Source organism: Biomphalaria glabrata, chromosome 3 (assembly GCF_947242115.1).
Source record: "Biomphalaria glabrata chromosome 3, xgBioGlab47.1, whole genome shotgun sequence".
Lineage (NCBI taxonomy): Eukaryota > Metazoa > Mollusca > Gastropoda > Planorbidae > Biomphalaria > Biomphalaria glabrata.
This window is the reverse complement of record NC_074713.1, coordinates 18,785,139-18,813,056: the sequence shown is the minus strand read 5'-3', so window position 1 is coordinate 18,813,056 and position 27,918 is coordinate 18,785,139. Positions and strand designations below refer to the sequence as shown.

Below are 27,918 nucleotides of genomic sequence, written 5' to 3'. Positions count from 1 at the left end.
GTTTAAACCCCCATTCAGATGGGTTTGGTGCTAAAAATACATCTTCAATATAAAAAAAAAAGCAAATTACACACTGAAATTATTTGAGCGTAGCCAAGCCAATCGGGAAAATAATAATCCATAATCTTTCTTCAAATACAAAACTAATAAAATTCTCAGAAAGACACAAAGATAAAGGCACATTCCTCGTTCCATATGCTTGGACAAATGTGTACAAATACTCCTTCTTCCCTAGTGCTATTAGAGCATGGAATGGGTTGCCTGAGCTAGCCAGGAAAACCAGTGACTCGGAAGAATTTTAGTCATTGGTTAACATGCATGACTAGATGCATGACGCGTAGGACATAATCTTCTTTTTTGAAGTAACGTCTGTATTATATAAGATTCGCTTAAACATGTGTGTATGTGTGGGGATAGAGCTGGGTAAAAGTGTTCTTTTCTTTTAATCTAACAGTTCAATAGTTAGTAAGAGAAAAAATAAATCGGTCTATAAGTTGTATAAAATAGGTACTGTCTTTTATTTTTTTTAAGAAAAACTCTATTCAAGTCAAAACTTCATGGAACATGAAACCTACATGGGCGCTGATCTCAAAAACGGTTCCAATGATTTTCCAAAAACAATGTAACAGCTGATGTATATCGCTGAGATAAGAATTACAGCCTCGTTGGCCACACGGGGTAAACAATATGTATATATAACTAACTATAAACCGTTATATTTTTCAGGTACACAAATAAATAAATACTATAATAAATAGTAACAAATAAATAAATACTATAATAAATAGTAACAAATAAATAAATACTATAATAAATAGTAACAAATAAATAAATACTATAATAAATAGTAACAAATAAATAAATACTATACATTACTTTGAACTCGTGCTGCTGTTACCTGTAGATATTCTGATTGGCCAAGTGTGCAAAATGTTTCTGCATCTTTTACATTTTCATTGCAAAGTAGTTAGAATAAACTAAAGGAATGGGAGAATTAATTTTTTTTTACGGAAATGTTTTTTTTTTCTTGAGGATTTGAATAAAAGGTTGACCCTTTACAGAACAATTAGATCAATTAGATAATCATTATATGACATTAGTTAGGCCAGGTTCACATCGAACTTCTTCACTTTCACCTTATCCCTTGGTCTGCTGGACTGTTGGGGCACCACACAAGATCTGTCAACCTACTTTCTCCATTCTTCTCTGTCATTCGACTTTGATAGAATTTCATTCTGATATTCTTTCTGAAAATATTGAAACCTGCATTTTATCTGCCTGAGTGGACCACTTCTGGGGCCTTTTTTGAGTTTGTGTTTCCATACAACCTGTCTTTGTAACCTTGTTTTATATTTATGTATTTTAAAAAGTAATTCGTTGTTTTGAGTCTTTATGAAATTCTTTGATAATATAAAAATTAGACTAAGTTTAGAAACACACAAACATATTTTAAATCTAAAGATATTCTGTTGTTAATTTTGTATATCTTTCTTTTCATTTAAATATATTTTATTTATGAATATCTATCGAGGTAGTTTACATAGTCTGACGTAGATTATTCTCGATTGTTAAAAAAAAGTTGAAATTAAATTTCTATCAAATTTTCATTAGTTTACATTTGAGGACGCTGTTGAACATCATTTTCAACAAAACAATAATATACTTATACCAAGATTTTTATTTTCTAAGTCAAAGTTTGAAATGGACGATGCAGAAATATCTTTAAGTTTTCACTTTCATTTCGAAACAGACTGAACAAAAATAATTGTTAATTCAAAAGTCGTCAACTGATCAGTTGTCCACTGGACAGTGGTCAACCCAAGACAGTATTTTATGGAATGGTCAGTTCAAAGTTCCTGAAGTAAGTATGGCAGTCATTGGGCGCCGCGTAGTTGCTGGAGCTGCCCCCGAAGAAGGTCGAAAAAAACAAACCACGAAGGAAGTAGTCGTCATGGTTTCGGAAGTTAAGGCGCGTGGCTTCCTTACACACTTCCGCTTCCGATCCGTGCTTCAGGCAGAACTTGACACGCCCATTGGCCTGCTGGGGAGTGTTCAAGTGAACCTCTTCAGTCACCGTCTGCCAGGATCCACTCTGTAGACATGTTTCCCAAATAAAAAGTAAATAATAGGCTATTTATTGAAAACGTTCCATACACAAATTTCAAAACTGAATACTGAAACAAAGGTGAGCAAGGTGTAACATTCCATAGTGACTTACCTAATCGTGTTCTACTTTATAGATTACAGTTACATTCAAGTTATATGTGTATGTTAAAAGAGGGGCTGCTATGACAGCTCTGTGGAGAAAGCTGGCCGACCTGTGCACTGAACAGCCTGGGAAGACCAACTCTAAGTAGATAAGTGCAGGTTAAGGAAGGCGGCGGGAAAATTGAATTTATTTCCATGGAATATGAATTCATCTTTATGATTAGATGCACGTTTGAAACAATAATTAACAGAGTCATAGATGCCCAACCTGTGACCGCAGCTAATATCTAATGCTTGAATGTCTTTTAAAGTAAGAGAAACAATAATTTCAAAAGTGTTTTTATTGGTTTGATTTTTTTCGTGCGAATGGTGCTAGATCTGGACTAAATATTATGCATTGTTTTATATCACCTACCATACAGAATAACTTAACCCTAAACCTGACCCAAACCAAACGTTTAACTTACCCTAAACATGATACAAACCAAATGTTTCACTTATCCTAAACCTGATACAAAACAAATGTTTCACTTGTCCTAAACATGATACAAACCAAATGTTCACTTATCCTAAACATGATACAAACCAAATGTTCACTTACCCTAAACATGATACAAACCAAATGTTTCACTTATCCTAAACATGATCCAAAACAAATGTTTCACTTATCCTAAACATGATCCAAAACAAATGTTTCACTTATCCTAAACATGATACAAACCAAAAGTTTCACTTATCCTAAACATGATACAAAACAAATGTTTCACTTATCCTAAACCTGTCCCAAACCAAATGTTTTACTTACCCTAAATCTGACCCAAACCAAATGTTACACTTATCCTAAACCTGACCCAAACCAAATGTTTCACTTACCCTAAACCTGATCCAAACCAAATGTTTCACTTACCCTAAACCTGACCCAAACCAAATGTTTCACGTATCCTAAACCTGACCCAAACCAAATGTTTCACTTACCCTAAACCTGACTCAAACCAAATGTTTCACTTACCCTAAACCTGACCCAAACCAAATGTTTCACTTACCCTAAACCTGACCCAAACCAAATGTTTCACTTATCCTAAACCTGACCCAAACCAAATGTTTCACTTACCCTAAACCTGACCCAAACCAAATGTTTCACTTACCCTAAACCTGACCCAAACCAAATGTTTCACTTACCCTAAACCTGATCGCTCCTCTCATTAGGGAATGTCCCTTTTCGTAGTTAATGTGAATGTCAGGTCGGTGCTCAAAGTCACTCGCTTGATGCTCACGTGGGATGTAAGCGTAGACCTCACCATCACCGTTCTCTCGCCACATCAATCTAAATATAGAAACCAGCATTTCAACACAAAAACCTGGCTAAGCAGACGATCTCTTTTACAAAGCTCCCTCCGTCTTCCATCTGCCTGCCTGTCTGTCTATCTAGTACGAATTCCTCCCACTTCCCATTCTCGGATCAAGTTGAAACTTTGCACAATTATTTATTGTCAGTAACAAAATAGGATAAATCCATTAAAAAAAACCATTAATTAATTACATAGTGAAAACTAAATAGTTTTGTTTGATAAACAAAAGAGAAACGAATCTTACAGAATTGAGATACATGTTAAAAAAAAACACTTATTAAAAACTAATATATGCGTTTTAAATATTTTTAAAAAAAAAGGAAAGTGAGATTAAATATACATGAAATTTATTTCATTCGTCTAAATATTTCTTTTAGATAGAAGTATTTTCCTTCATAATTGGATCTTTATTAAAGCTTTCGAAAAATTGTAGGGGCCACCACACAAATCTTGTTCCGAAGCCTCCACATACGCTACTCTTAAAAATATGAAACTAGTTATCACAAGAGGTCAGAGAGTCAGTCACTAGGCATAGTCTCAACTAAAACATACTAGATGTACCTTAAAGAGAAGCACGTCCCAGGGTTGTTTCCACCTGAACACTTATAAGCGCCGTCTGTTTTGTCACCGCCGTAAAGTCCAGGTAATTTCCCGCCAATTCCAAAGCCGAAATTCTCAAAGTAGACGTCATATTTAAGTATCAAGGACGTAACTCCGTCGTGTAGGTTTGTAGGAGTTGTAAAAAATCCAGCTCCTAATTGAATGTATACTGAAGTATTAGTAATCATCGTGGTTTTCATTTAATATTGTGATCTAAATATTTACAGTATAAATGAAATTCTTAGAGAGATACAATAAGAAATTCCATTTTATTTATTTTTTTAATTTCCGATATTTTAAAAATAAAGTCATTATTATTTCGTGCGTTATTTTTTTTCGATTTATAATGCTCTATTATTATAATTACTCCTGGCTGAATCAGGCAACCAGTTCTAAGCTCGAAGGGCACTTCGTTTTCAATTTCTAAAAGCCAAAATGAAAATCCAGATTTAGCCTAATAAGTTAGCTTCACTCACCACGAACTGAAGTGCCCACGTAGGATCCTTTAGGATAGTGCACCGAGAGGGCAGGGCTGGACGAATGCTTGGTTGAGGCGGACAGGGTCTCCTCTCCCCACAGTTGGTGGTAAGGTTCAAACGAATGTAGCAGAGCCTTTTTGTCTGTAGTCTGCGGGACCGACGACAGCGACCATACGTGTGTAGCTACAGGAGTTAGAGACATGCACAAAAAACATGAAGTCAATAAATAAAACACTCTACATACAATTACATTCAATTAAATAATTGCTCCGTCAGGATCAGTGAAGTTAGGTTGTAAGCATTTATGCTACTGCATTTGACAAAAAAAGTTGCTTTTAAATGTAACTTCAAATTTTACATTAATTTCTTATTGATTGTTAAGTAACCAAAGGCACTAAATGCTGAGTTTTACCTTTACCTATCCCTTAGTCTGTTGGACCGTTGGGGCACCAAGCAAGATTTGTCGACAGTCTTTCACCATTCCTCCCTGTCTTTTGCCTTGTTTAAAACCTCTATCAATTGTAAGCCCGTCCATTCTTTTATGTTGTCCTCCCATCGCTGAGTACTCACACTCATAGGTCGTTAAATACGTACATCTTTTGAATGCTGGATATTCACGTGCACATATTGGTACTCATAAAACTGAATTTGAGAGTCTCCTTAAAGTTCTAATTAACTTAACGTTTGGAGCGATTACATCCATTCATGTTAAGTAGGGTAAGGGGGCGCAAAAACAGCCATTGGTTGTAAAAGGCCTTTCCTAATTTTTTGCGAAAGGCTTTTTGGATACAATAAATTAAGACACCTGTGATACCTTACATCCGATCATTGATTGCACGTTGAGCATCGCGGGATAACATGTCTAGTTGTCATCATAAATCTGCTTGAATTTTCGGACCCATCCCACTATAAGGTAAGGGCTCATTTTATGTCTATATTTGTATTATGTGTTTTTTTATCCTTTATTGTAAATATTGTTTGCAAAGGTTTTTCAATTTAAATCATTATAGACGTTGCTAGACTTTGAAAGCGTCATGGTAAAAGTTTATATTATTGATAGTTTTAACATCACCTGAATTGGGGTACAATCTCGCTATTCAAGTTTGAATACATTGTATTGCATTGATTGTAATTTACCTCGCTTCGTTCTGGCCTCGTGTTCCTCCGGAGACACCTCCATTGTGACAGTTGGGGTGACGTCACCATCGTAAATGCCCTGTACTGTCAAACAGAGAGTGGTCACGTTGAACCCCGCTCTGCCCTGAATCTCGAAGTACTTCCCGTCATCTCGCGAGAGCAGTAAGTCTCCTCCGTGTTGACTTATGACCTATACCAGAAATGAATAAGTGAATAATGTATTACGTTGTCATGTATTTTCTAGAAGATACTAAGGATTGTTACGTTAAAATACTAAACCTTTGTGTTCATAGGAGTTTAAACTCTTCTTATAAACCTTATATCAACTCACTCTGTTTGTCTGGTACACATTGTCTACACATTTATTTCTCCCACTTCCCATTTTCGGTTAAAAGTTGAAACTTTGCACAAGTATTCATTGTCCCTGACAAAACAGGAGCCAATTAAAAAAAACAACAACCCATTAATTAATTAATTTTGTTTAATGTAGAAAAGGAAAAATAAATAGTACAATATTGAGATATTTGGATGTAAATGTACAGTTCTTTCCCTTATTTAAGCCTTTTTTAAAAAGTAGTTTGTATATGTTGTTTGTTTTTAATGGTTTTTCATTTCCGGGCATGTTCAGGTCACTCATAGTCTGTTCCATTAGCAGTGGTAGATACACAAGGTGTGTGCTATTGGATATTTAAATCGGTGACTTCGGCAGGGTTTTGTAGCTTGTTGTAGTTTTAGGGACATGATAAACCGTGTTGTAAAATATCTCTTTGAAAAAACATGCCACTCCTTTTCTTTGAAGTGTCTAATACAAATCTTCGAGTCTGACTTTTAAGTTTCAAATGTTTCTTTAGAAATAAAAGATTAACATCTGATTAGTTTCTTAGTCCAAGTCTTTTTGTGTGTGCGCGTGGAGGTTGAATTTGGGACCATGTCGACAAAAGTCTGAAGCTAACTGCCTGGCCAGGAGACGAGCTGTTCAGAAATCAACTTGTGATCCCTTAATTCAATACGTACAATTTCAATGGTTAAAACTTATTTTGACTCTATTTTAAAACCAAAATGACTTAACTCTTTTTCCCTACAAAAGTCATAGTGACTTTTTTTGTATTGACATTTTTTGTTATCTTGTATTATCATGATTTCTGATCTACTTTTTTTTTGGTTCTTATATAATTAATACAGTTTTCTTATCTTTCAACCTAGTTTATATGCACTTCTGTGTTCTAATATACAGCCTACGTATGTTCCCCAACATGTGTGTCTACTCTGACACGAGGATCCAACTAGCCAACTACACATGTACTATTCTACTTGACGACTATTCTACTTGACGACTATTCTACTTGACGACTATTCTACTTGACGACTATTCTACTTGACGACTATTCTACTTGACGACTATTCTACTTGACGACTATTCTACTTGACGACTATTCTACTTGACGACTATTCTACTTGACGACTATTCTACTTGACGACTATTCTACTTGACGACTATTCTACTTGACGACTATTCTACTTGACGACTATTCTACTTGCCTGGTCTGGCTGACTGGTCGTGTGGTATGTGCTAACGAGTGTCATTACAATGGTCTCAAGTTCGACCCCTGCCTGCTTCAATTCCTTGACGTCGTGCAGGTGAGAACGTAATTGTCTGATTTCCCAAGGACGTCTGAAACTAGCGTCAACAGAGCCGGAAGCAGTGGCGTAGCTAGGGTGGGGGGTAGGGGGAAGAATCTGAAAATTCCCCGGGTCCCCACTTGAGGTGGGCTCCCAAATGAGTGTTCGAATTTTTTTACATTAAATATTAACTATTACGCGAAATGCAGCCCCCCCCAAAGAGGTCAGCCCCCGGGCCCCCAAATGATGGCCAATTCCTAGCTACGCCAATGTCAGGAAATACTCCTCCTCCCGTAGTGATCTGGCAAGAAACAGAAAAGTTCCTCCTAGCCCCCAATTAGATCTAGTGACCTTCCAGACCTTCTCAATGAGAAGGGGTCCAAATCATAAAAACCACAGCTTAAATAAAAATTTCTGTTATCTTCGGCACCCTGTCCCTCCTCTATCATGAATAAACCCCCGACTATAAATATTGAGCCGAAAATTTTCCCTACAACAAAATTTTTACTTTCCACACATTGTATAAAATCAAAAGTTATTAAAAGGCACTTACAAAGTATGGCAGTAATCCAGCTGTTTCTGCTAATGAACAGTTTAGAATCAATGTGTCCCCTTTTCTCTACTGACCACTGGTCAAAATGATGACATGTTTTAATCTTTAAAATTATTTGTGTGTATGTGTATGCTTGTGTATGTGTGTGAAGATCTCACATGTTTTAATCTTTAAAATTATTTGTGTGTATGTGTATGCTTGTGTATGTGTGTGAAGATCTCGGGCTGAGTGTGTAGATGTGTATAAACGCTTTAAACATTACTAAGACACAACTAGATCATTTCTGTTTGGCTACAACTGTAAAGTTTCAAACCAAACGCCGTATTCTCAACTCAGTGAATACTTTCTGAGCTTTAAAAAGAAAAAGTAAGCTTTTTAAAGTTATTTATCAACTCACTCTGTCAGTCTGTCTGATAAAAAGATTGTGCAGGTTATTTCTCCTACACCCAATCTCGGATCAAGCTGAAAATTTGCACAATTATTTCTTTTACCTCACAATGCAAGAATCAATATAAAAAAAAACCCTATAGTTGATTACCTATTGGTAATTAATTATTTTGTTTGGTATATTGAACAAGGGAAAGAATTTGTACTTGATTGAAGTAGTTTATAAGCTGAATTAGTCACCTTTATAGGTCGTCATCTGAGTCTTAGTGAACATAACATGAAATACGACGAGACTTTAGAAACAGTACATAACTCTACAATCTTTTACGTCCATAAGAACTTCACTAGCAGAGTGGTTACAATGTTGGCTTGAGGAGGTTTGAGCCATGAGCTGGAATACAGGTCGTTCCCTCTTTTTTTTTTTAATGCTTTTTTTAATTGTAAGTCTAGATCTATTACAAATTAATTACATGACTGATCCAAACTAATTGTAATGCTTAATGTAACTTTAAATTTATATATATACATATTTTATTTTCTTGTTTTTTAAATATCATAGATCTGTTAACACTACATTCTAGTCATGTAAAGGAAACGAACCATCATAATATGTCTGGAAAAGACTAATGGCCAACTCATTTTGCTTTTTTAGCCATTGGAAAAAAACCGCATCAAAAGTGAGAAGATTACAGGATTGCAAAGACGATTCGGCCCACGATGACCTGCTGACTACTGTCAAAAGGGAAGCCAACAAGAACTTTATGTCCATATCACAAGATCGACAGGGCGCGTGAAGATAGGGAACTGTATAGTGTCGCCGACTGTCTCGCGTACTGTGTACAGAACTCAACAAAATACGTCCGTGCACTTCAAAGTTTCTGTGTCACTAAATTTGTTCCGATTATTGTTTTTAAACTGCCGTCCCATCACTTCCCGATAACTAGTTAAACTTCTACTTGCTAACCTATCACAGGCCGAATTTGACCCATCAGGTCGTGGTTTGGGCGTCACTGCTTTAAACTAGAACTACAAAGATGTTTTATTTAATCTAAATGACAGTGATCTCAAGATATTCGTTAGGACGAAAACTGAAATGTGATTTATAAACTACATCAAAACCACACTAGCTTTATCTAAATTTGTGTAAAAGCTTTATGCTCGTTCAACTTGTCTCTTGGTTTCTGAGATACTTACATCAGTTAGAAATAGAGGAACTGTTGAGTGAACTCTAGCCAACCAAAGGTTGCTAGCAACAACTGATACATGTCTACACACAACTTGACTGAACTCGTTGCCCAGGACTGTCGCCACCGTCGCAGCTAAAGTCCAAATCCACAACATTTCTTGAGGACAGGCGCTTGTAAGAACAGGAAAAAAAAAGATCGTTACCATGACCATTAAACATTTATATTAAATAAATCAATCTCTTCAAGCCAGTGTCAATACCATCAAGTAGGCACCAAGACAGAAGTTAATTTTAAACCCTGGACCTTTCAGATAAGTGGCTCTTTTGGTTCCCTTTCTAAATCCAGATTTTATATGTCAGTGCTAAATATTTCTTGGGGTCCTAAGTTATAGCTTGTTATTGCCCAGAGGTAAATCCGACCCTAAACACACGGTATGCATTTATTTTAGTAATATAAAATATAGTAGAAGATATGCTTTGAGATGATCTGCTGATCTGCAAATGGTTAGTAAAGAAGAATTTAAAGAATTAAATGTTTATTCATTGATTGGTAACAAATGTTTCTTGTTCTTTCTTCATTATACCGCTGCAATGGCTACACTTGCCCAGGAACACACACACACACACACATACACAAAACTTTACAAATGTAGTTTTTGGTGCCAGTAACTTTCTTTCACCATCAAGTTACGACTTAAGAAAAAAACTCTCTTCTTAATCAACTTAATTGTTTATTACGAGACTCGAGACCCATCTACAGTTCATAATACACCGTTTATTTATTTCGTGTCAATTACCGGACATTCTCAGGAAGAGACAGCTAACCCCTAAAAGTTGTTTCGTCCACTCCGGATTATAGTTAGCACAGGTCACCACTGGCAACACACACAATAACACACTGGTCATTCTGTCCCTAACACACACAATAACACACTGGTCATTCTGTCCCTAACACACACACTAACACACTGGTCATTCTCTCCCTAATACTGTTACCTCACCTTTTTCAAAACAAAAATCTATCAAAAGTATTTGTATGCTTCGGTAAAATTAAATTGGTTACAGAAACCTACACCCAAGTTGAAACATCATCTTCATGTTCAACATCCACGATATCTTGCATCTTTCCATTGCACAAACAACAGGTCTTCTCTTATTTCTCAAGCTGGCTAGTCATGTAGTGTGAGCTTTAGAGTTTAGTCACAATAGTCCCGGGATCGAACCCTGCCCGCTGCAGTCCCTTGCCGTCCTGCAGGAGATCTAGGCTAGGACGTAATTATCTTCATTTTAAAAGCAACGTCTGAAAACTTTTAAACAAATAAAAATATTTCGTGTCAACATCATCACTTCCTGTGGTCCCGTCTGGGGTATAAATAGACATGCTTTCTCCAGAGGCGTCTCTGCTAGGCTAGATTCTCTCCAACTATCCAATCGTCTTGCCCATCCGCTTGGCATCTGTGTCCGAATTTCAGCGCCTTGTATTTTCGGGCCGAAACAATAATGTCTAATGAAAATTCTTCAAAATGTTCTAAACATGAACAAATCACATGAACATGAATCTCAAAGTCCACGGTAAAACTTCAACATTCACTCCAAACGATCAGACTCACCAGTCGCCCTTCTAACATTAAGTGTCCTTCTTCTAACTGAACTTACCAAAGCAACTTGTCGAGACTTAGTTTAATCTCTGAAATAGAAATAACAACTGATGACACAGGGATGTGTTTTTAAGGATTTCTTCTAGGCTTACAAAGTAAAACAAAGCATTAAAAAATATAAGTAAATAATGAAAAACTAGTTTAACAAAACTAAGACCTACTTTAAAAAATGTTATCTCTTGGAAATGGAGCAACTTACATATGGTACGAGCATGCATGGACAACTGAACTCTCAAAAAGTGTTCATTTTTTGAACTCTTACAAGCTAAATATTTAGACATTTATTTTGTTGATATTGCAATTTTTCTCAAGTACTTTCTAGCGGCCCCCAAAAGGGAATAGCTGCTATTAGTTTTGTGTGGCTTATCTGTCCGTCCGTCCCTTTTAATTCACAGAAACTAGAAAAGATAGTGAAAATCCGACATCACAAAGATTCTAGGCCTTCCAAAGTTCTGATGCTACAGCTACTTTTCTGAAAGCGAAATATTTAATTTTTTAAATTAAATATACAAGCAGTTTATTTCATAAAAATACATAATTTTAAATACAACTCATTATTAATAGTAAAAAAACACGGTAGACAATATTACTAAGGGTGATTATTTCTAAAATATTTATGTAAATGTTTTTCTTATTTTTTAAAAACATATTTTAAAAATATTTTTATTATGTTCTGTAACCGAAGCTACTTAGAGTTTAAATACAAATTTACTTTCGTTTTAAAAGTAAAGCAATATATTTAGTATATAAGTGAATAGAATTTAAAATATCATGTAATAAACAGTTTTTCTTATGATGCACTTGCGGTGCATTGTGCAATTTAAGAAAAATGATATAAAGATTTAATCAAGGAGAGGTTTCTTCCTTGTGGCCTTCATTGAGAGATTGGCCCTATTAAAAATGTATATCGAATAATCATTCAATAACACCTGATCAGCCAGGTTCACATTGAACCATATCTTATCAATCATAAGTGTATAAAATACGTATAAATATTAACAATGTAATAATAACATATTTAATAGACGCTCGTATTTCCATATTTCGTGGGATCATGTCGTCATTATTAAGAGATATAGTTGTAAGTGCGGAGTTTTTCCTTTTACATAGACTTTGTTCTTTTTTAAATAACGATTTTTTTTTATGTTCTTTATAGTTCATAGCTTCTGATATTCTTACAGAAAATATTGAACGCTCCCTTTTTTACCTGCCTGAGTGGCCGAGTTCAAGTTTGTGTTTTTTACGACATTAAAGATGTATGTATACAAACTTTGTTTCAGAACTATTAATTACTATCTACATACAATCTTTGTTCAGACATTTTCAAAGGGTTCTTCTTAGTTTTCAACACTCTACACGCTTTGGCCGTTGAGGGTGGCAAGTGGGACGACCGCTCCATGCCCCGCGCCTGAGGGGGCCCCCACCATCGTAGATTTCCTTGTCATCTTCATCTTCGTAATCTAGATCAGTTCTCATTAACTTGGACTTTCTACTCAATATTTTGGAACCCTTCCCCTTCGGTCAAGACAGCATCTTATGACATGTCTTCGAGGCTATTATTGTTCAACAGTTCATCTTGGCAACAACAAAGACAAGTAGCCGTAAGCGACCTATTAACATTGTTTATTTCGTAAATAAGCGACATCCAATCGGATTTGAATAGGAAAACACATAGTGATCAAGTTTGAACCAGTTGCAAGGCAGACAACATGCTGCACCACTTTTAAGAAGAACATTAAGACCTATCTGTTTAAAACTTTTTTAGATTAACTGTCATTCTGGCTGTCATGTTTGTGTTTGTAATGCTATTACTGCGCCTTGAGCCTACATTTTGTTTGTTAACAGCGCTTTATAAATAAAATTATTATTATTATTATTATTAAGGATGTAGTTATTTCTAGTGATGTAACATAAACGTAACTATTGAAAATTTTATTTTTTAAAATGCAAATCAATAAAGAAATATAGGCCAGTGTTTTCTTGACTTTCGAGGCGGATAAATTAAAATTGCCGCGGTATTTAATTTCATATACGTACACTAGTTTTGAATACGAACAGAATCACAAGGCATCCCCTGACACTTTAATATCCTAAATAACAAATTCCAATTTTTAAAATAATCTTTACATGCCAACTGTTTCTGACATCAATAGGCTACTGTGTATATACATGTCTTAGAAAAACCCGTGTTCAAAAAATAAATAAAAAAAAATGCGGGATAATTTTTTTCATTATTTATTTTGAAAACACGTCCGCGAAAGTCGGAGCTGCGAACGTCAAGGGGCATTCTTAAAGAGCATCAATTTGGATTTGACATTTGGACCTCGCATCGGAGAGAAGAAACATAATATTATTTTTATTGCAAAGCGACAATAATAAGGAATTTTCCATGACTGAATCCGTCTGTGACCGTCTAAGCAACTATTTAGTTGTTGCTAGTGTTCTGGTTCTACACCGTAACTAATGGTTACATTCCGACTCCAGCGTGCTGAGCAGACATTAGTATTATCTCGTTGGTTGATTTTTTCATGCAAAATGTTTCTGAATCATTAGTTACGTCTATTAAATTTAAAAGGCGAAATAGTTCACTCAAAACAATTATAATACAGTATGTACGTAAGTTACAATGTCAAGTAGTAAAACTAAGGCCTACAGTGTTCGAGGCGGACAATCCCGTTAGCGTGATGTGGTACGGTATATATAGGCTCAGGGCCCCGCATATGACATTCGCCCAGGGCCCCGCGCTCTGCTAAGGCCGCTTCTGCGCTTTGGCTTCATAAAATATATTGTGGGCCCCAAGGATAAAAAAAGAAACACCTATTTATTTAACAACTGTCTCAAAATATCGAAACACACACGTCTGCTAATACCTAAACTTTTTTACATGTGGATGTATGTCATAATTTGTTACCGCATTACTGGTTGTGTTATACAGTTGTACAATTTTATAATGTAATTATCTTAGTCTTATTATTAAACATATTCAATATATATAACTTTTAGTCTTGCTCAGCACCAACGCTAACTTTATAGTATATATAGTATCATTCTCTCTTGAATGTATCACATTTTTTTTCGTTTATGAATATATTCAAATTGGTTCATCAGTTCATAAGATCTTTCTTCGTTATCAAAGATCTACGCTTTGATACAAGGATTACACTGAAGATTAGGGTAGCTAGGTTCTGTTGCAGTATTGCCAGCTTTTATCTAATCTGGTTTTCTGGCTAAGCTTATGTCTTCACTGATGACACTCCTCTTGGCCTCGTGGCTTGAAACACAGATATTGACGGCTCCTCCCCATGAGGAATGATCAAGGGCTGGCGTTTCGGAATTAAGAGACGTCGTCCAACGTACCTTGAGAGACTTTTAGAAATTATCTTTTTAATTAGTATATGTGGGATAGAATGCCTGAGTGAATAGATTTTGTAATTGGCGTGAACAACATAAGAGCTATACCTAAGTATTTTGTCATAAAGATTTTTTGCCTTATGAATTGAAAAGTCTTTTTAATGATTAAAATGAGTCTTGAATTGTAATGTTTTAATTGTCGGCCATTATTACTCCGGTGATAGCTAATGTATTGATGAGATTTCTTAATTGAAAAAAAAAAAGAAAAAAGAAACACATATGCATACATTCACTCTCTCTCTCTCTCTCTCTCTCTCTCTCTCTCTCTCTCTCTCTCTCACACACACACACACACACACACACACACACACACACGCACGCACGCACGCACACACACGCACGCACACACGCACGCGCACACACGCGCACACACACACACACACACACACACACACACACACACACACACACACACACACACACACACACACACACACACACACACACACACACACACACACACACACACACACACACACACACACACACACACACACACACACACACACACACACACACACACACACACACACACACACACACACACACACACACACACACACACACACACACACTTACTGACACATTTACATGGGTGATACAGTTACGAAATTTTTTGAGGTGATTAAAGCTTTCTATTATTCCTAAACTTTCCTCAGATTGCTCGAAATAAAACGAAACTGAAAAAGATTTCGATCTAGTCTAGTCCTAGTTGAATAGGGACATCTAGCAGAAGGCGGCTTGTGTTGTGCTCAGAAAAAGTATAACCAGACGTTTAGAATCATCTCCTAAACGAGGCCATATTGTGTCATTTTTCAGAGGTGGATTTAGCAGTAGGTCCTGGGCGAGTGTCTTAACTCTGGCCTCAAGCTATCACGATTTCGTTATAATTTGTATAAGAGCCGGAAGACTAGTAAAAAGTCCTCGTTTTTTTTTATTCAGAATAAATTCACCAACCTGTACTTCAGTCAGTAGCATACTAGAAAAGTAGATTCCAATAAGATTCAAAAGCGCGGTTTGTCTTCAAGATGTGCTGATAGTTACAAAAGAATCTCAATATTGCCACCACTGCGAACTTATTTTAATGCTTATAATCCTATACTCTTGTATGTATGTATATATATTTATATATATATATATATATATATATATATATATATATATATATATATATATATATATATATATATATAAATTTTATTTCGAAAACGGCTCAAACGATTTTCTTTAAAAGTTCACGGTATGTGCATAATAGTGAGAAAAAAATTCTCAACTCACTGGCCACATCGGGAAAACTCGAGGTCGACCGTTATATCGGTTTGAAAAAGGCTCATTATCGAAAAATTTATTTTGGCTAGAATGTTTTATGAATGAAATTTTCTGTATGACGTCAATGGGGAAAAAAAACTTGACACCGCTTACGTCACTAGGCTCACATCAGTACACTAAGACATTTCTTCGCAAACAAAAAAAAAAGTTTTAATGATTCAATTGGCGTAATTAAACATTTGCGCACCATCTTATTGTACATTGATCCATTAGAAATTTATGGAAGAAAAATAATGAAATTAAATATCTTAATGTAAGATTAGTTATTGTGTTTTAAAGGCTTTATAAGTTGTTTACACTTTAATTGCTTACACCCGTAGGTAGCTTTTACTTTGTTATTATTTTGCTGGTGAATTATTGCAATGTGTTTAAGCTTCGAAATCTGCTGTCCAATACCAAAACATAGGAAATGGTCATAACACAGCATATCTATGCCTTACTTGCACAATCAGGGCCGGCCCTAACATTTGCGGGGCCCTATGTGAAATGTGAGGATTGCGCGCGGACCAGTAAGGGTAGAGATAAAGATAATAAGTGAAAATAAAGATTTTGTATTAGAAAATAGATTCGTATTTGCATTACATTTTTATTAAATGAAAGCTGACGATGCCGTTTTTTTATATCACGCGTAGGACTGGCGTTTACCATATTGATTGACACCCCAAAGTGACAATTTTGTCTTTTTAAGGACATTTTTATGAGTTTCAGGAGATTTCCAGGAGCTCCTTGAAAACAAGGAGACCACGGGAACCCTATTATAAATTATAATGGTTTAATTTAATAATTTACACCTAGAATTAGCGCGGGGCTTTTGAACCTTCGGAGTCCACCACTGTGACAGCATAGGCCTAGGGCTGGCCCTGATGATATCCAGCTCGCGGTCAACGAATTTTCATCACGCTGCTGTCTTTTTTTTATTTGTTAACCTATAAACCTCGGTAAAACAGAAGTCATGTTCCAAAAGTCACCCAACAAAACCTACTCAGCCCAAAGATCACTGCGCATAGACATCCCTTAAAGTGGTAGATAACTTCACATTATCTGGGAAGCATTTTATCAATTGACGCATTGCTTTAAAGAGAGGTTGATATGTGATCATGGATAGTCGTGCTTTTGGACGCCTCCAAGCGAGAGTGTGGCGAAATAAATCGCTCCGCCTGTCTACAAAAATCAGTGTCAACCAGTATTCTCTCAACCCTCTCTATGTGGATCTGAGACATGAGTACTTTATAGAAAGCAACTAAGACTTCTTGAACGACTTTACCAAAGACCACAATACAAACAGCGATATTCTTGCAAAATGGTATGAAATTCGAGTCCGAAGATAAGTGAGGAATGCAGTATTTCCCTTTGCTGTGCAGTCCCAACTGTGACCTACATATTTTGCCACATCCAGGGCAAGCATAACCATTGTCCGCATGTGGCCGATTTAGATTTTCTTTTCGCCGTCTGCGTTTGTTCTCGGCAGCAGATTTTCTTTTGGTCTCAAATGTGTATCTCGCGGCCTTCGTGAGAGACCTCCAGCTGTCTCGTTCTGAGGCCGCATGCAACCAGGTGCTCTCTTCTATGTCAGCCAAGGAAAGTTGACGACTAGGCTGGTCTTTGAAGAATTTCCGTGGAGCGCCTCTGTTACGTCGACCACATTTTAGCTCACAAAAAAAGACTGCCTTTGGCATTCGTTCGTCTCCCATACGGGATACGTGCCCTACCCAGTGCAACTGTCGGACCATAAGAAGTCCCACTATACTGTCCATACCGGCGTTGGCAAGGACATCGCTGTATGTAGTGCTGTCCTGCCACCGTATGTCCATGATGGAGCGCAAGCATCTTTGGTGAAAGCACTCAAGAAGTCTTAGTTTTTTCTGTAAAGTGTCCATGTCTCAGAGCCATAATAAATATACTAATTGCAGTATTAAATGTCATGAAGTAACCATTTTAGAAGTTATACTGCAAAGACTTTCTTACAAGCCTATAATAGCCCAATAGTTCTACATGAAAGAAGCAATGTAAAACGTTAAGACGTGAGCTGTGGTTTTCTATAGGCCTACTATTGGAGGGACTTTCTATTCTAATCGCCATGTACAATTACATTGAGAACTGAAAGAACTAAAAAGCAACTCTTCGGATTGATAGTCTTTACCCGATAGTTCATTTTCGTAATTACAACAATATTCCCAAAATAACTTCGGGTAAATATCCTTCCTTAACAAATTATTCATCCGAACGAGGCTCGGTCACCTGATATTGTTCTTAAAGAGAACTGTACATTTATCTAAGATGCAACAGAATATATTCGAAAATTTGAACATTTTTTTTCGTGTCTATATAAAAATATATCGATCTTATATTTATAATTTATCTAGAATTTGCAAGATATAAAAAAAACATTAAAACCCTTTTGTATTTTTTCTGTGTTTTTTTCCCCTTCACCTATCCCTTAGTTTGTTGTACTGTTGGGGCACCACACAAGATCTGTTCACTGTCCTTATTTAACCAAAAACGTAAATTTATAATAATTACTTATTCTATTTGTGTATAAACTTAGATCAAATGCCTCGGAAGTTTAAAAAAAAAACTTTATTAGGGCCTACTGGGCAGTGTTCAACAGGACATTGGTCAACCCACGACAGTGCTGGATGGAATGATCAGTGCGAAGTTCCGGAAGTAAGTGTGGCAGTCGTTGGGAGCAGCGAAGTGTGTGCTGGAGCTGCCCCCGAAGAAGGTTGAGAACATCATTCCCCTCAGGAAGTAGTCGGCATGGTTTCGGAAGTTGAGGCGCGTGGCTTCCTTACACACTTCCGCTTCCGATCCGTGCTTCAGGCAGAACTTGACACGCCCATTGGCCTGCTGGGGAGTGTTCAAGTGAACCTCTTCAGTCACCGTCTGCCAGGATCCACTCTACAGACAGATAAAATCAAGATATATTTTTTGCGGGCATTGAAAAAAAAAATTAGATTAATAAAGAATTGTCCAACAAGCAAAATATAAGAATACTTTGAAAAAAACTTATATATGGTAAAGAACTGCACATTCATTGACATGTCTTTTAATACTGTACGATTTATTTGCTGTTTTCTATATTAAACATAATTATATTATTACCACTAATTCATTAATTAATTGGTTAACGTTTTGATTGATTCATGTTTTGTTAAATAGTATGCATAATTGTACAAAGTTTCAACTTGATCCGAGCATTGGAAGTGGGAGAAAAAACGAATGCAAAATTTGGACCAGAAGGACAGTAAGCTGCTATAAGCTCTGTAATAAAAAAGTTTGCAAAAATACCATCTTTTATGAATTTTAATGTTTATCTAGTTATTTGTTTTTTTTTTTTTATTGGTGGCATTGTGCTGGATTACCACCAAAAAAGTTTTCAAAAGAATAAAACAAATAATTTTTTGTTGCTTTGTATTCATCATTTGCTACTTGTTATATTCTACAGGAAAACAGGCCCAGACCTTGAAGACGTGTTAATGTTCCTACCCTAAACCTGATTGCTCCTCTCATCAGGGAGTGTCCGTAGGAGTAGTTGAGCTCAATGTCAGGTCGGTGCTCAAAGTCACTCGCTTGATGCTCACGTGGGATGTAAGCGTAGACCTCACCATCACCGTTCTCTCGCCACATCAATCTAGAAAAGTTTTTTTTTTTTTTGCTGTTAATAGTGTAACACGATGGGACTTCTTGTAGTCAGTGGATTGTCTTATAGTCTGGACCTTTCATTTACATTATCTACCAACCGCAGCAATACAACTTGGGATACAATCTACGTATCTATTTCAATTGACAATGCATTTGTATGTTAAATGACCTAAGTTGGGGTGTCTAATCACCGAGTTCATAGCACTGGCGGGGATGGAAGAGAGACCAACAGCAATTATTCACACTCCCTTCCTCAAGAGGCCCTTTTTTATGGCGGACATATGCCCTGTTTATGTGGTACAGAAAGGGAATATGGAGAGCTCCCTTGTATGCTGCCCCTTCGGCCACGCTTCTAGCCCGAGCGTCTTCGGAGACGAACCATCGGTAATAGGGATGTAACAAATGTATATCTGCTTGGATCCCTCCCTGAAGAACGATAGATGGAAACCTCCAAGGGCCTAGAGTTCCAAGTCTTCCAATCAACTTTTACAACAATCATAAAGGTTCCCAAGTCAGCTCAGGGGCGTAGCTAGGAATTTTCGATTGTTTGGGGTCTCGGAGGCTTGACCTCTTTGGGGACCCCGCATTTTGCGATTTTGCGTAATACGTAATTTTTAATGTAAAAAACACTCATTTTCAAATTCTCCCCCACCACCCCCCTTCCAAGCTTCGCCACTGCCGTCAGCTTCTGGTTATTATCGATAAGGTATTCAAGCTGAGTACGTTTTTTTAAATCTAGTATTTCCTCATGTTTATCATTGAGAGCTCAGCCTGGACACATACCTTAAAGAAAAACAAGTCCCAGGGTTGTTTCCTCCGGAGCACTTAAAGGCGCCCTCTGTTTTATCTCCGCCGTACAGACCTGGCAATTTACCGCCCCACCCGAAACCAAAATTCTCAAAGTAGACGTCATATTTCAGTATCAATGATGTAACTCCGTCTGGCAAGTTGGTAGGAGTTGTCATAAATCCAGCTCCTGGTTAAAAAAAAAAAAAAAAAAAAATAATATTAGTTATTGGAAGAAGAAACTCATACAAAGAAACCCGCGAAAATGTTCCTGAGGTGAAAGATTAATAAGGCTTGTCTTCAAGTCCGAAGATTAATGAGGGATGCAGTATTTCCCGTGGCTACGCAGCCCCAGCTGTGGCCTACATATTTTGCCACCTCCGGGGCAAGTATAACATTGTCCTTCGGTGGTCGATTTAGATTTTCTTTTCGCCGTCTGCGACTGTCCTCGGCAGCGGATTTTCTTTTGGTCTCAAATGTGTATCCTGCGGCCTTTGTAAGTGACCTCCAGCTGTCTCGTTCTGAGTCCGCATGCAACCAGGTGCTCTCTTCTATGTCAGCCAAGGCAAGTTGACGTCTAAGCTGGTCTTTAAAGCGTTTACGTGGGCACCTCTGTTACTTCGACCACCTTGCGCTCCATCATGGACATACGGTGGCAAGTCCGCACTACAAACAGCGATGGCCTTGCGAATGCCGCCATGGACAGTATAGAGGGACTTCTTATGGTCCGACAGTTACGCTGGGCAGGTATCCCGTCTTTTTTTTGGTGAGTAAAAGCATATGGAAAAACATAACGACATCTTTAAAAAACAACAACAACCAAGACAGAGGCATTGACGAATTTCTATTTCCTACCCACATGTTTATCTTATTAGTTTTTAAAGAATTTATGACGAAATAAATTTTGTTTAAGGCAGTACTAGTTTTTGTTTGCAATTTCAAAAAAAAATTAATTGTTTCTGATAGTATATCAAAGTAACAGAAGTGAAATTGCACACAAAACAAACCGTTTGTAACTCAACATCAAATTGCTTTACCCAAATTCTAGAGAAACAAAGCATATTACACACATGTTCAGACTTCTGTGTTGACCTTCATTTAATTGCTGTACAGCTCATAAATAAGTCCTACTGTGAAGCGTATGCCCTAATGTTGTCTTTACAAATGTTGTAAGTACTCAGTTCAAATTCGGGAACAATTTGTGATCAGGCCCAACGTTATAGATGCACTGGCTATTGATGGAAACTGAAGTGCGAAACTTTTCGTATTTCTGTAGTCTGAAAATCGTTTCTGGTTACGGCGCTTTGATGTACAACCAAGGAACAGGAGCTTGATTGCTGCTAATTATTATTTTTAATTTACAAGAGAAAGGAGAAAGAGGTTGAATCTGTCTCCCTGTTGAAGAAAAGGTTTTATTTAACATACTCACGTGATCTGCCTTAGGTTTATTTATAGAATGTAGATAAAACTTTTAGAGTTATATTCAATAAGATACATTCTAAAATCATCTCTCTACATTCCTAACAAACGGAAATTTTTTTTTTTACCGCGTTGGGGTGTGACGGCGTAGGAGCCCTTAGGATAGTGCACTGTGAGGGCTGGGCTGGAGGAATGCTTGGTTGTTGCCGACAACTCCCCCTGACCCCACAAATGATGGTAGGGTTCAAATCCATGCATCAACGTCTTAATGTCTGTAGTCTGCGGGACGGACGCCAAAGTCCAGACTTCAGTCGCTGTGGAATGAAAACATATTCATATCAACTAGCTTATCATAGAGATAACAGTGTAGTACATAGTCATATCAACAAGCATATCATAGAGATAACAGTGTAGTACATGGGCTTTGCTTTAGTTTGTCTTATAAGTTTCGGACGTTGTTTTTTTCCAGAAATTAAAACTATTATTGCCTTGTCCAGCCTTCCTGCAGGACGGAAGGGGGATTGAAGAGGGCAGAATTTGAACTCGGGACCAACTTGACCAAAGTCCGAAGTGCATACCACCTGTTGTTGATAGTCGTTGACTTGTAGCACCAAACTGCTGGTAGATAACTAAACCACTGTAGGCAATTTATATTTTAACTTGTAAAACTTGAAATGACTTGAAGAACTTCTTTGTGAACAATACTGAATAGAACTTATATTACACTAGAGACACATTTAACTTGAGGTGAATTGGAATGAATGTAGTAAACTTTAGTAATAATATCAAATGATAATATTTTAAACAAAATATATCTATCTCACTAAAAAAAAACTCTACAAAGGTCAGTGCTCAGGACTACTATGGATGCTTATGACAGTGCCCTTATCTTGCATCATAGCCACCAACCAATCGCTAACTTCATCTCAGCGTCACCATAGAAACATACACGCACACACATACACTCCATAACACCACTCGACCAGGCATCCACCCAAAACAAATTGAAAACATGCTGCTAATGGCTTTGAGTCCAGCTAATCCGGTCACTGATGACGGCCCCCTTTGTGGAACGGCGTGGCGGACTTTTTGGACTGGGGTGCGGGCTATTTGTTCCATCCCTACCCCGAGTGAGATATAAAAAAATTCCAAAAGGCTCACCCAGGAAATCCCGCTAGGGCCTATTTCGCTACTCGTACTTAGCCTATCTACTTCCACTACTAGACGTTTCCACCGGAGTTGCCACGCTGAGGAGACGGGTAGCTGGAATCCTCAGGTTGCCAGTGAGACAGTTTGCCGCCCAATGTCCAGGCACGCGAGGGTCTAAGTAAGTTACACTTTCGCAACAAACCTGTGGCGATACTGGTAAAGTAAAATCTTTCAATGTACTTGGCAGGCTTAATGAACGTAGAATAACATTCTGTTAAGGGTCGTCCTTATAAGAGATAGACTATGAACGCGTAAAAGTGATGAATTAAGATTGTAGAGAAAATAGTTGCTCGGTCCTTTTAAAATCTAAACTTGGTTGTTTTTCTAAATAAAATTAAAAATATTCTTTGCCCTTACTATAAAAGCTAGTTGTTACAATTTGTAGAAATTTCCACTTAAGAAAGAAGGCGCTTGTAAAACCAGAAGTTTTGAACGAGTCATACTGCGCACCAAAAAGGTTGAAATGTGTCATTATGCACCAGAAAACACAAGCGAATTTTAACTTGCATTGCCCAGCCCACCACTCTCTTTCGTATCACTTTAAAAATGTCACCTCTCTTGGTTCTGGCTTCGGATTGTGGCAATATGTTCACGTCCATGGTGACAGACGGCTTGACGTCACCCCTGTACACACCCTGTACTGTCAGACAGAGAGTGGTCACGTTGTACTCGGCACTGCCTTGAATCTCGAAGTACTTTCCGTCATCTCGCGAGAGCACAATGTCTCCGCCATGTTGACTGGATATCTACAGGACAAAGATGTTACGATCAAAAGCTTGTCAAACATTTCCAAAGTAGACATTTGGTTGCAATATCAATAGAGACCTCAAACTTACAAGACAAAAGTTTTGTACTGCTAAATTTGGTAACCAATAACCATAGATGTTAAATCTGTTCACCGTAGATATTATATCTACTAACCGTATACGTTATATATGATAATGTGGTTGTTAAACCTGTTGAACGTAGATGTTAAACCGATTGACCATAGTTGTTAAACATGTCAGCTGTAAATGTTAAAACTGTTAAACATGGATGCTAAACCAGTTTACAGTAGATGTTAAACTGTAGTTATTAAACCTGTCAACTGTGCTTATTAAACATGTTAAACGTAGATGCTAAACCTGCTAACCGTATATGATTAATATGTTGAGTCTGTAAACCATATATGTTAAACCTGTTGACCAAGGACGTTAAACGTTGATGTTAAACTTGGTGACAGTGGATGTTACACCTGGTGAATGAAGTTCTTAAACATGAGAACTATGGACGTTAAACTTGTTAAACGTGGATGTTAAACTTAAACGTTGATATTAAGCCTGAAAAATGCAATCATCATAAACACTATTATTTGAATCATACATGTCACATTAAATTCCCACTTTCGTAAAACAAGAATCCTCTATTTTAAATTATATTTAACCAATCCTAAGTAAAAGGCACCTAGTTGCATACAAGAGTTAGACGGATGGACATACAAGAGTTAGACGGATGGACATACAAGAGTTAGACGGATGGACATACAATAGTTAGACGGATGGACAGTTGGGACTCGAGAAATGGACACTGGAAAGACACCAGGAGAATAGAGCTAGGAGAAACATCTAGGAATCTGGACATCAGGAAGTAGTGGTGAAAGATGTGAAACAGCTGCTTGGTAAATGTGAACAAGTCATTCTCTAACTATTGTGTGGGCATGTGTTTGGGTGGGTCAAAAAAGATTTTCTTATATTAAAGAAGACAGGCTATGACCTAACTACTTATAAGTTGGCAGCATCCAGCCAATGCTAATTATTAGCTTACTTAAAAAAAATAGCTATCTTCCCTGTATGCAAAATAGAGTGTGTTGTTCACATACTCTTACTTTCTACAAAGCTTATATCAACTCACTCTGTATGTCTGTCTGTCTCTCTGTTAAAAAGCTTGAACACGTTATTTATCTCAGATCAAGCTGAAATTTTGCACAATTATTTTATGTTATATCTAATGAACGCATAGCTAACACAGGGGCGCCCCAGGGGGCTGTGACATCGCCTTTGTGGTTCATTTTGTACACCAATGATTTTCTATCCAATAGTTCTTGTTGCTCAGACGTAAATGAGTATTTCAAAGAATTAGAACACATTGAAGAATACTGTAAAGATAATTTTTTATTATTAAATGTAAAAAAAACCAAAGAAATGATAATCGATTTTCGCAGGGACAAGAAGGAAAATGATATTGTTTCTATAGCTGGAGAGACTATTGAAATTGTGCAAACCTTTAAATACCTTGGCACTATTCTAGACAATAAACTAAATTTTACTGCAAATACTGATTATATCAGCAAAAAAGAGCAGCAAAGATTACGACTACTAAGAAAACTGTCCTCGTTTAATGTTAGCGAAAAGGCCTTGTCTATGTTTTATCACGCTCACATCTGCAACGTTTTCAGTTTCAATATCACTGCCTGGTATGGCAATCTGAGCATTAAAAATAGAAATGAACTTAATAGAATCCTCAATGCTGCTGGCAAAATCATTGGCAAAAAACAAACCCCATTTGGGCAGTTGTTTGAGACAAACATCTATAAAAAAGCTAACAAGATCCTTGAAATAAAGAATCACCCTTTGTGTCAGGATTTTGTGATTTTACCATCGCAAAAGAGATACAAGACACCGATAGCAAAGACAAACAGACACAAACACTCTTTTGTTCCCCTGGCAATCAAATCATTAAATAAGAACAATCTGGTACAAACTTTGTCACATGTAAATTATGAGTGAGTCTGGTGTGAATGTACACTTTGGTTTCTTATAGTTATAATGTTTTTTGTTTGGTAATGCACAAATTGTAAGACAAATTTCCTTACGGATAATAAAGATTATTATTATTATTATTTACATGACAACACAAGAATCAATTTAAAAAAATGAACCAGTTAGTAATTAATGATTGGTAATTAATTATTTTGTTTGATATCGAACAAGGGAAATAAATTTTACTTGAATGACGTGATTGTATAAGTTGAATACTTTATACTTTGTATAGGAAATTAGGTAGTTTGAAACTAGCAATACAAAACTTAAACCCTCGAGTTCGAATTCAAATTATAGAATTTGTTTTGAAATGCATCAAAAAAAGCTGATCCTTCACTCAGAACCCCCCCCCCCTTTTTTTTCTTTTCGTTCTCCTCCCCCCCTCCCAACAGGTCCAGACAAGTGATAGGGTCATAACTCATTCAGAAGCTAAAAGTATGACATTGTGCTAAACAAAAACAAAATGGTCAATCGCACAGATTTATAATCGTTAGTCTAGATCTATTACAAATTTAATTGCATGGTGACTGATCCAAAGTAATTGATACAATTAATCTTAGTATAAGTTAAAAAAAAAAATTTAAAAATATTTTTTTTATATTTGCTAGTTACTTATTACCTTTGTAATAACAAGAGGCTCTGAAGAATGAACTTTGGCCACCCAGAGACCTAAGTCGATCGTGGGGACATGTTCACACAATGTCTGGCTTAAATCTCCGGCCAGTCCAGCCGTCACCGTCAGAGCCAAGATCAAAATAAACAACATCTCCTGTGTTCTAATTAAAAATTGATCAATCGTAACTATTGTATTCTTAATGAGAAAACATTCTTATGTCCTCAGTACACACTGACCTACTTACCCAACCCAAGCAGAAGATTTCAAAATAAGTCTAAAAAACAAAAGAAATTAAACTGAATCTTCAATGTTTCAAAGTTAAAAAATGTTCTTCTAATCTTTCGAACATTTTATTAACTAAAAACAAAAGATCAAATCGTGTTTGACTTGATCAAACTATGACCTACTTAGACCTACTTCGACTATACTATCTCATCGTTCTCGTGTAATGATAAACTCTTTGTTTTTAGGACAGGCAAGTTGTACAAGTACTTAGATACAACAGCGTCACCATCAGATACTTTTATGTTTTTCAATTACTTGAGGTAACTCTAGCATGACGGAGATCCATCATCGATAGCTTGTATAATATTGATGAATACGCCAGAACGCATCACTAAAGAAAACTCAAATTCAGCCCTGCATTCAACAGAAATATGAGGATGTGTGGAAACGTTTTAGAGTTAGGTCTCGTACTTAGCAATCTCTACAAATAATAATATACAGGATATTAAGATACCAACTCTAAGACACATCAATGCACCATGTAAAGATATCAACTCACAGACTCACACAGAGACACATTTATTTCACTTTCAACAGTGCCCCTATTGCTACGTGTATTCTAGTATATGTTACTTTTAATTGGAACGGCCCGCTTTAAAACAGCCTCCCAAACACTATCACTTCTCGCCCCTGAATTCTTAATCACCCCCCTCCTCCCATTTTAACGCTCCACTAAAATAACTTCGCCAATAAATTAGACTACTCTACGTTGGGTTAGAACGGCTCACTTATATAGACCTACCCAGGGGCGTAACTAGGGATTTGGGGGCCCGGGGGGATTGACCTCTTTGGGGGCCCCTTGCATTTTGACATTCGTCATATGACATGAGATAATGTACGCAAAAATATATAAGCCCCAAATCAAATTGGTTCAGTATATCAGTAAACTTAACAAAAAGTAATCATCAAGACTCTTTTAATGAATAATATCGTTGTTTATTAGTTAAATAATGCACAAGTGACAAATCTAAATTGATATCGCTTCACGTCGTGCATTCTGTGCAGCAAAGACATCTATAACATCAACTACATCGATACTTTCTAGTATTTGTGACTTCACTGACATTAAAACCATGATAAGCCTTTCTTGCGTCATTGTGCTCCTGAGATTCTTTTTGATGAGCTTGAGCTTTGAGAATGATCTCTCACATGACGTAATGGAAGTGACCTGAGTTAGCGGTATTCGGATGAGGTTGCAAAGTCTGAGCACACGTAATTCCCATATGAAGCCTGTTTCCTCAATATG

General features: G+C 36.8%; 2 protein-coding genes across 3 annotated transcripts; both read right to left on the bottom strand.

Moving 5' to 3' along the window:
• Positions 1-1,660: 1,660 nt before the first annotated feature.
• Positions 1,661-11,315, bottom strand: LOC106057043 (uncharacterized). The gene is made up of 7 exons (XM_013214072.2): positions 11,176-11,315; positions 9,528-9,690; positions 5,774-5,963; positions 4,634-4,819; positions 4,119-4,311; positions 3,388-3,532; positions 1,661-2,092 (listed from the first exon to the last, which is right to left on the bottom strand). Exons 2-7 carry the CDS (start codon positions 9,672-9,674, stop codon positions 1,832-1,834), a joined length of 1,122 nt encoding a protein of 373 aa, XP_013069526.2. The 5' UTR covers positions 9,675-9,690; positions 11,176-11,315; the 3' UTR covers positions 1,661-1,831.
• A 7,160-nt stretch (positions 11,316-18,475) lies between these two features.
• LOC106057042 (uncharacterized) lies at positions 18,476-26,784 on the bottom strand. Of its 2 annotated transcripts, XM_013214071.2 has the most exons (7): positions 26,632-26,784; positions 26,391-26,547; positions 23,527-23,719; positions 21,893-22,078; positions 20,343-20,535; positions 19,404-19,548; positions 18,476-18,815 (listed from the first exon to the last, which is right to left on the bottom strand). In XM_013214071.2, exons 2-7 carry the CDS (start codon positions 26,535-26,537, stop codon positions 18,534-18,536), a joined length of 1,146 nt encoding a protein of 381 aa, XP_013069525.2. In that variant the 5' UTR covers positions 26,538-26,547; positions 26,632-26,784; the 3' UTR covers positions 18,476-18,533. The 2 variants fall into 2 exon arrangements, with proteins under 2 accessions (XP_013069525.2, XP_055879822.1); XM_056023847.1 differs by lacking the exon at positions 26,632-26,784 and having other exon boundaries at positions 26,391-26,621.
• Positions 26,785-27,918: the final 1,134 nt, after the last annotated feature.

What these genes read in the sequence shown, in the direction of transcription:
- LOC106057043 (XM_013214072.2), bottom strand. Translation starts at nt 9,674, where the DNA reads ATGTTGTGGATTTGGACTTTAGCTGCGACGGTGGCGACAGTCCTGGGC. An exon ending in GGGACGTGCTTCTCTTTAAG is followed by an intron (nt 3,533 to 4,118) that starts GTACATCTAGTA and finishes TTCTATATTTAG; the next exon opens with ATTGATGTGGCGAGAGAACG. An exon ending in GAGGAGCGATCAGGTTTAGG is followed by an intron (nt 2,093 to 3,387) that starts GTAAGTGAAACA and finishes ACATGTCTACAG; the next exon opens with AGTGGATCCTGGCAGACGGT.
- LOC106057042 (XM_013214071.2), bottom strand. Translation starts at nt 26,537, where the DNA reads ATGTTGTTTATTTTGATCTTGGCTCTGACGGTGACGGCTGGACTGGCC. An exon ending in AGCCTCTTGTTATTACAAAG is followed by an intron (nt 23,720 to 26,390) that starts GTAATAAGTAAC and finishes TTTGTCCTGTAG; the next exon opens with ATATCCAGTCAACATGGCGG. An exon ending in GAGGAGCAATCAGGTTTAGG is followed by an intron (nt 18,816 to 19,403) that starts GTAGGAACATTA and finishes ATCTGTCTGTAG; the next exon opens with AGTGGATCCTGGCAGACGGT.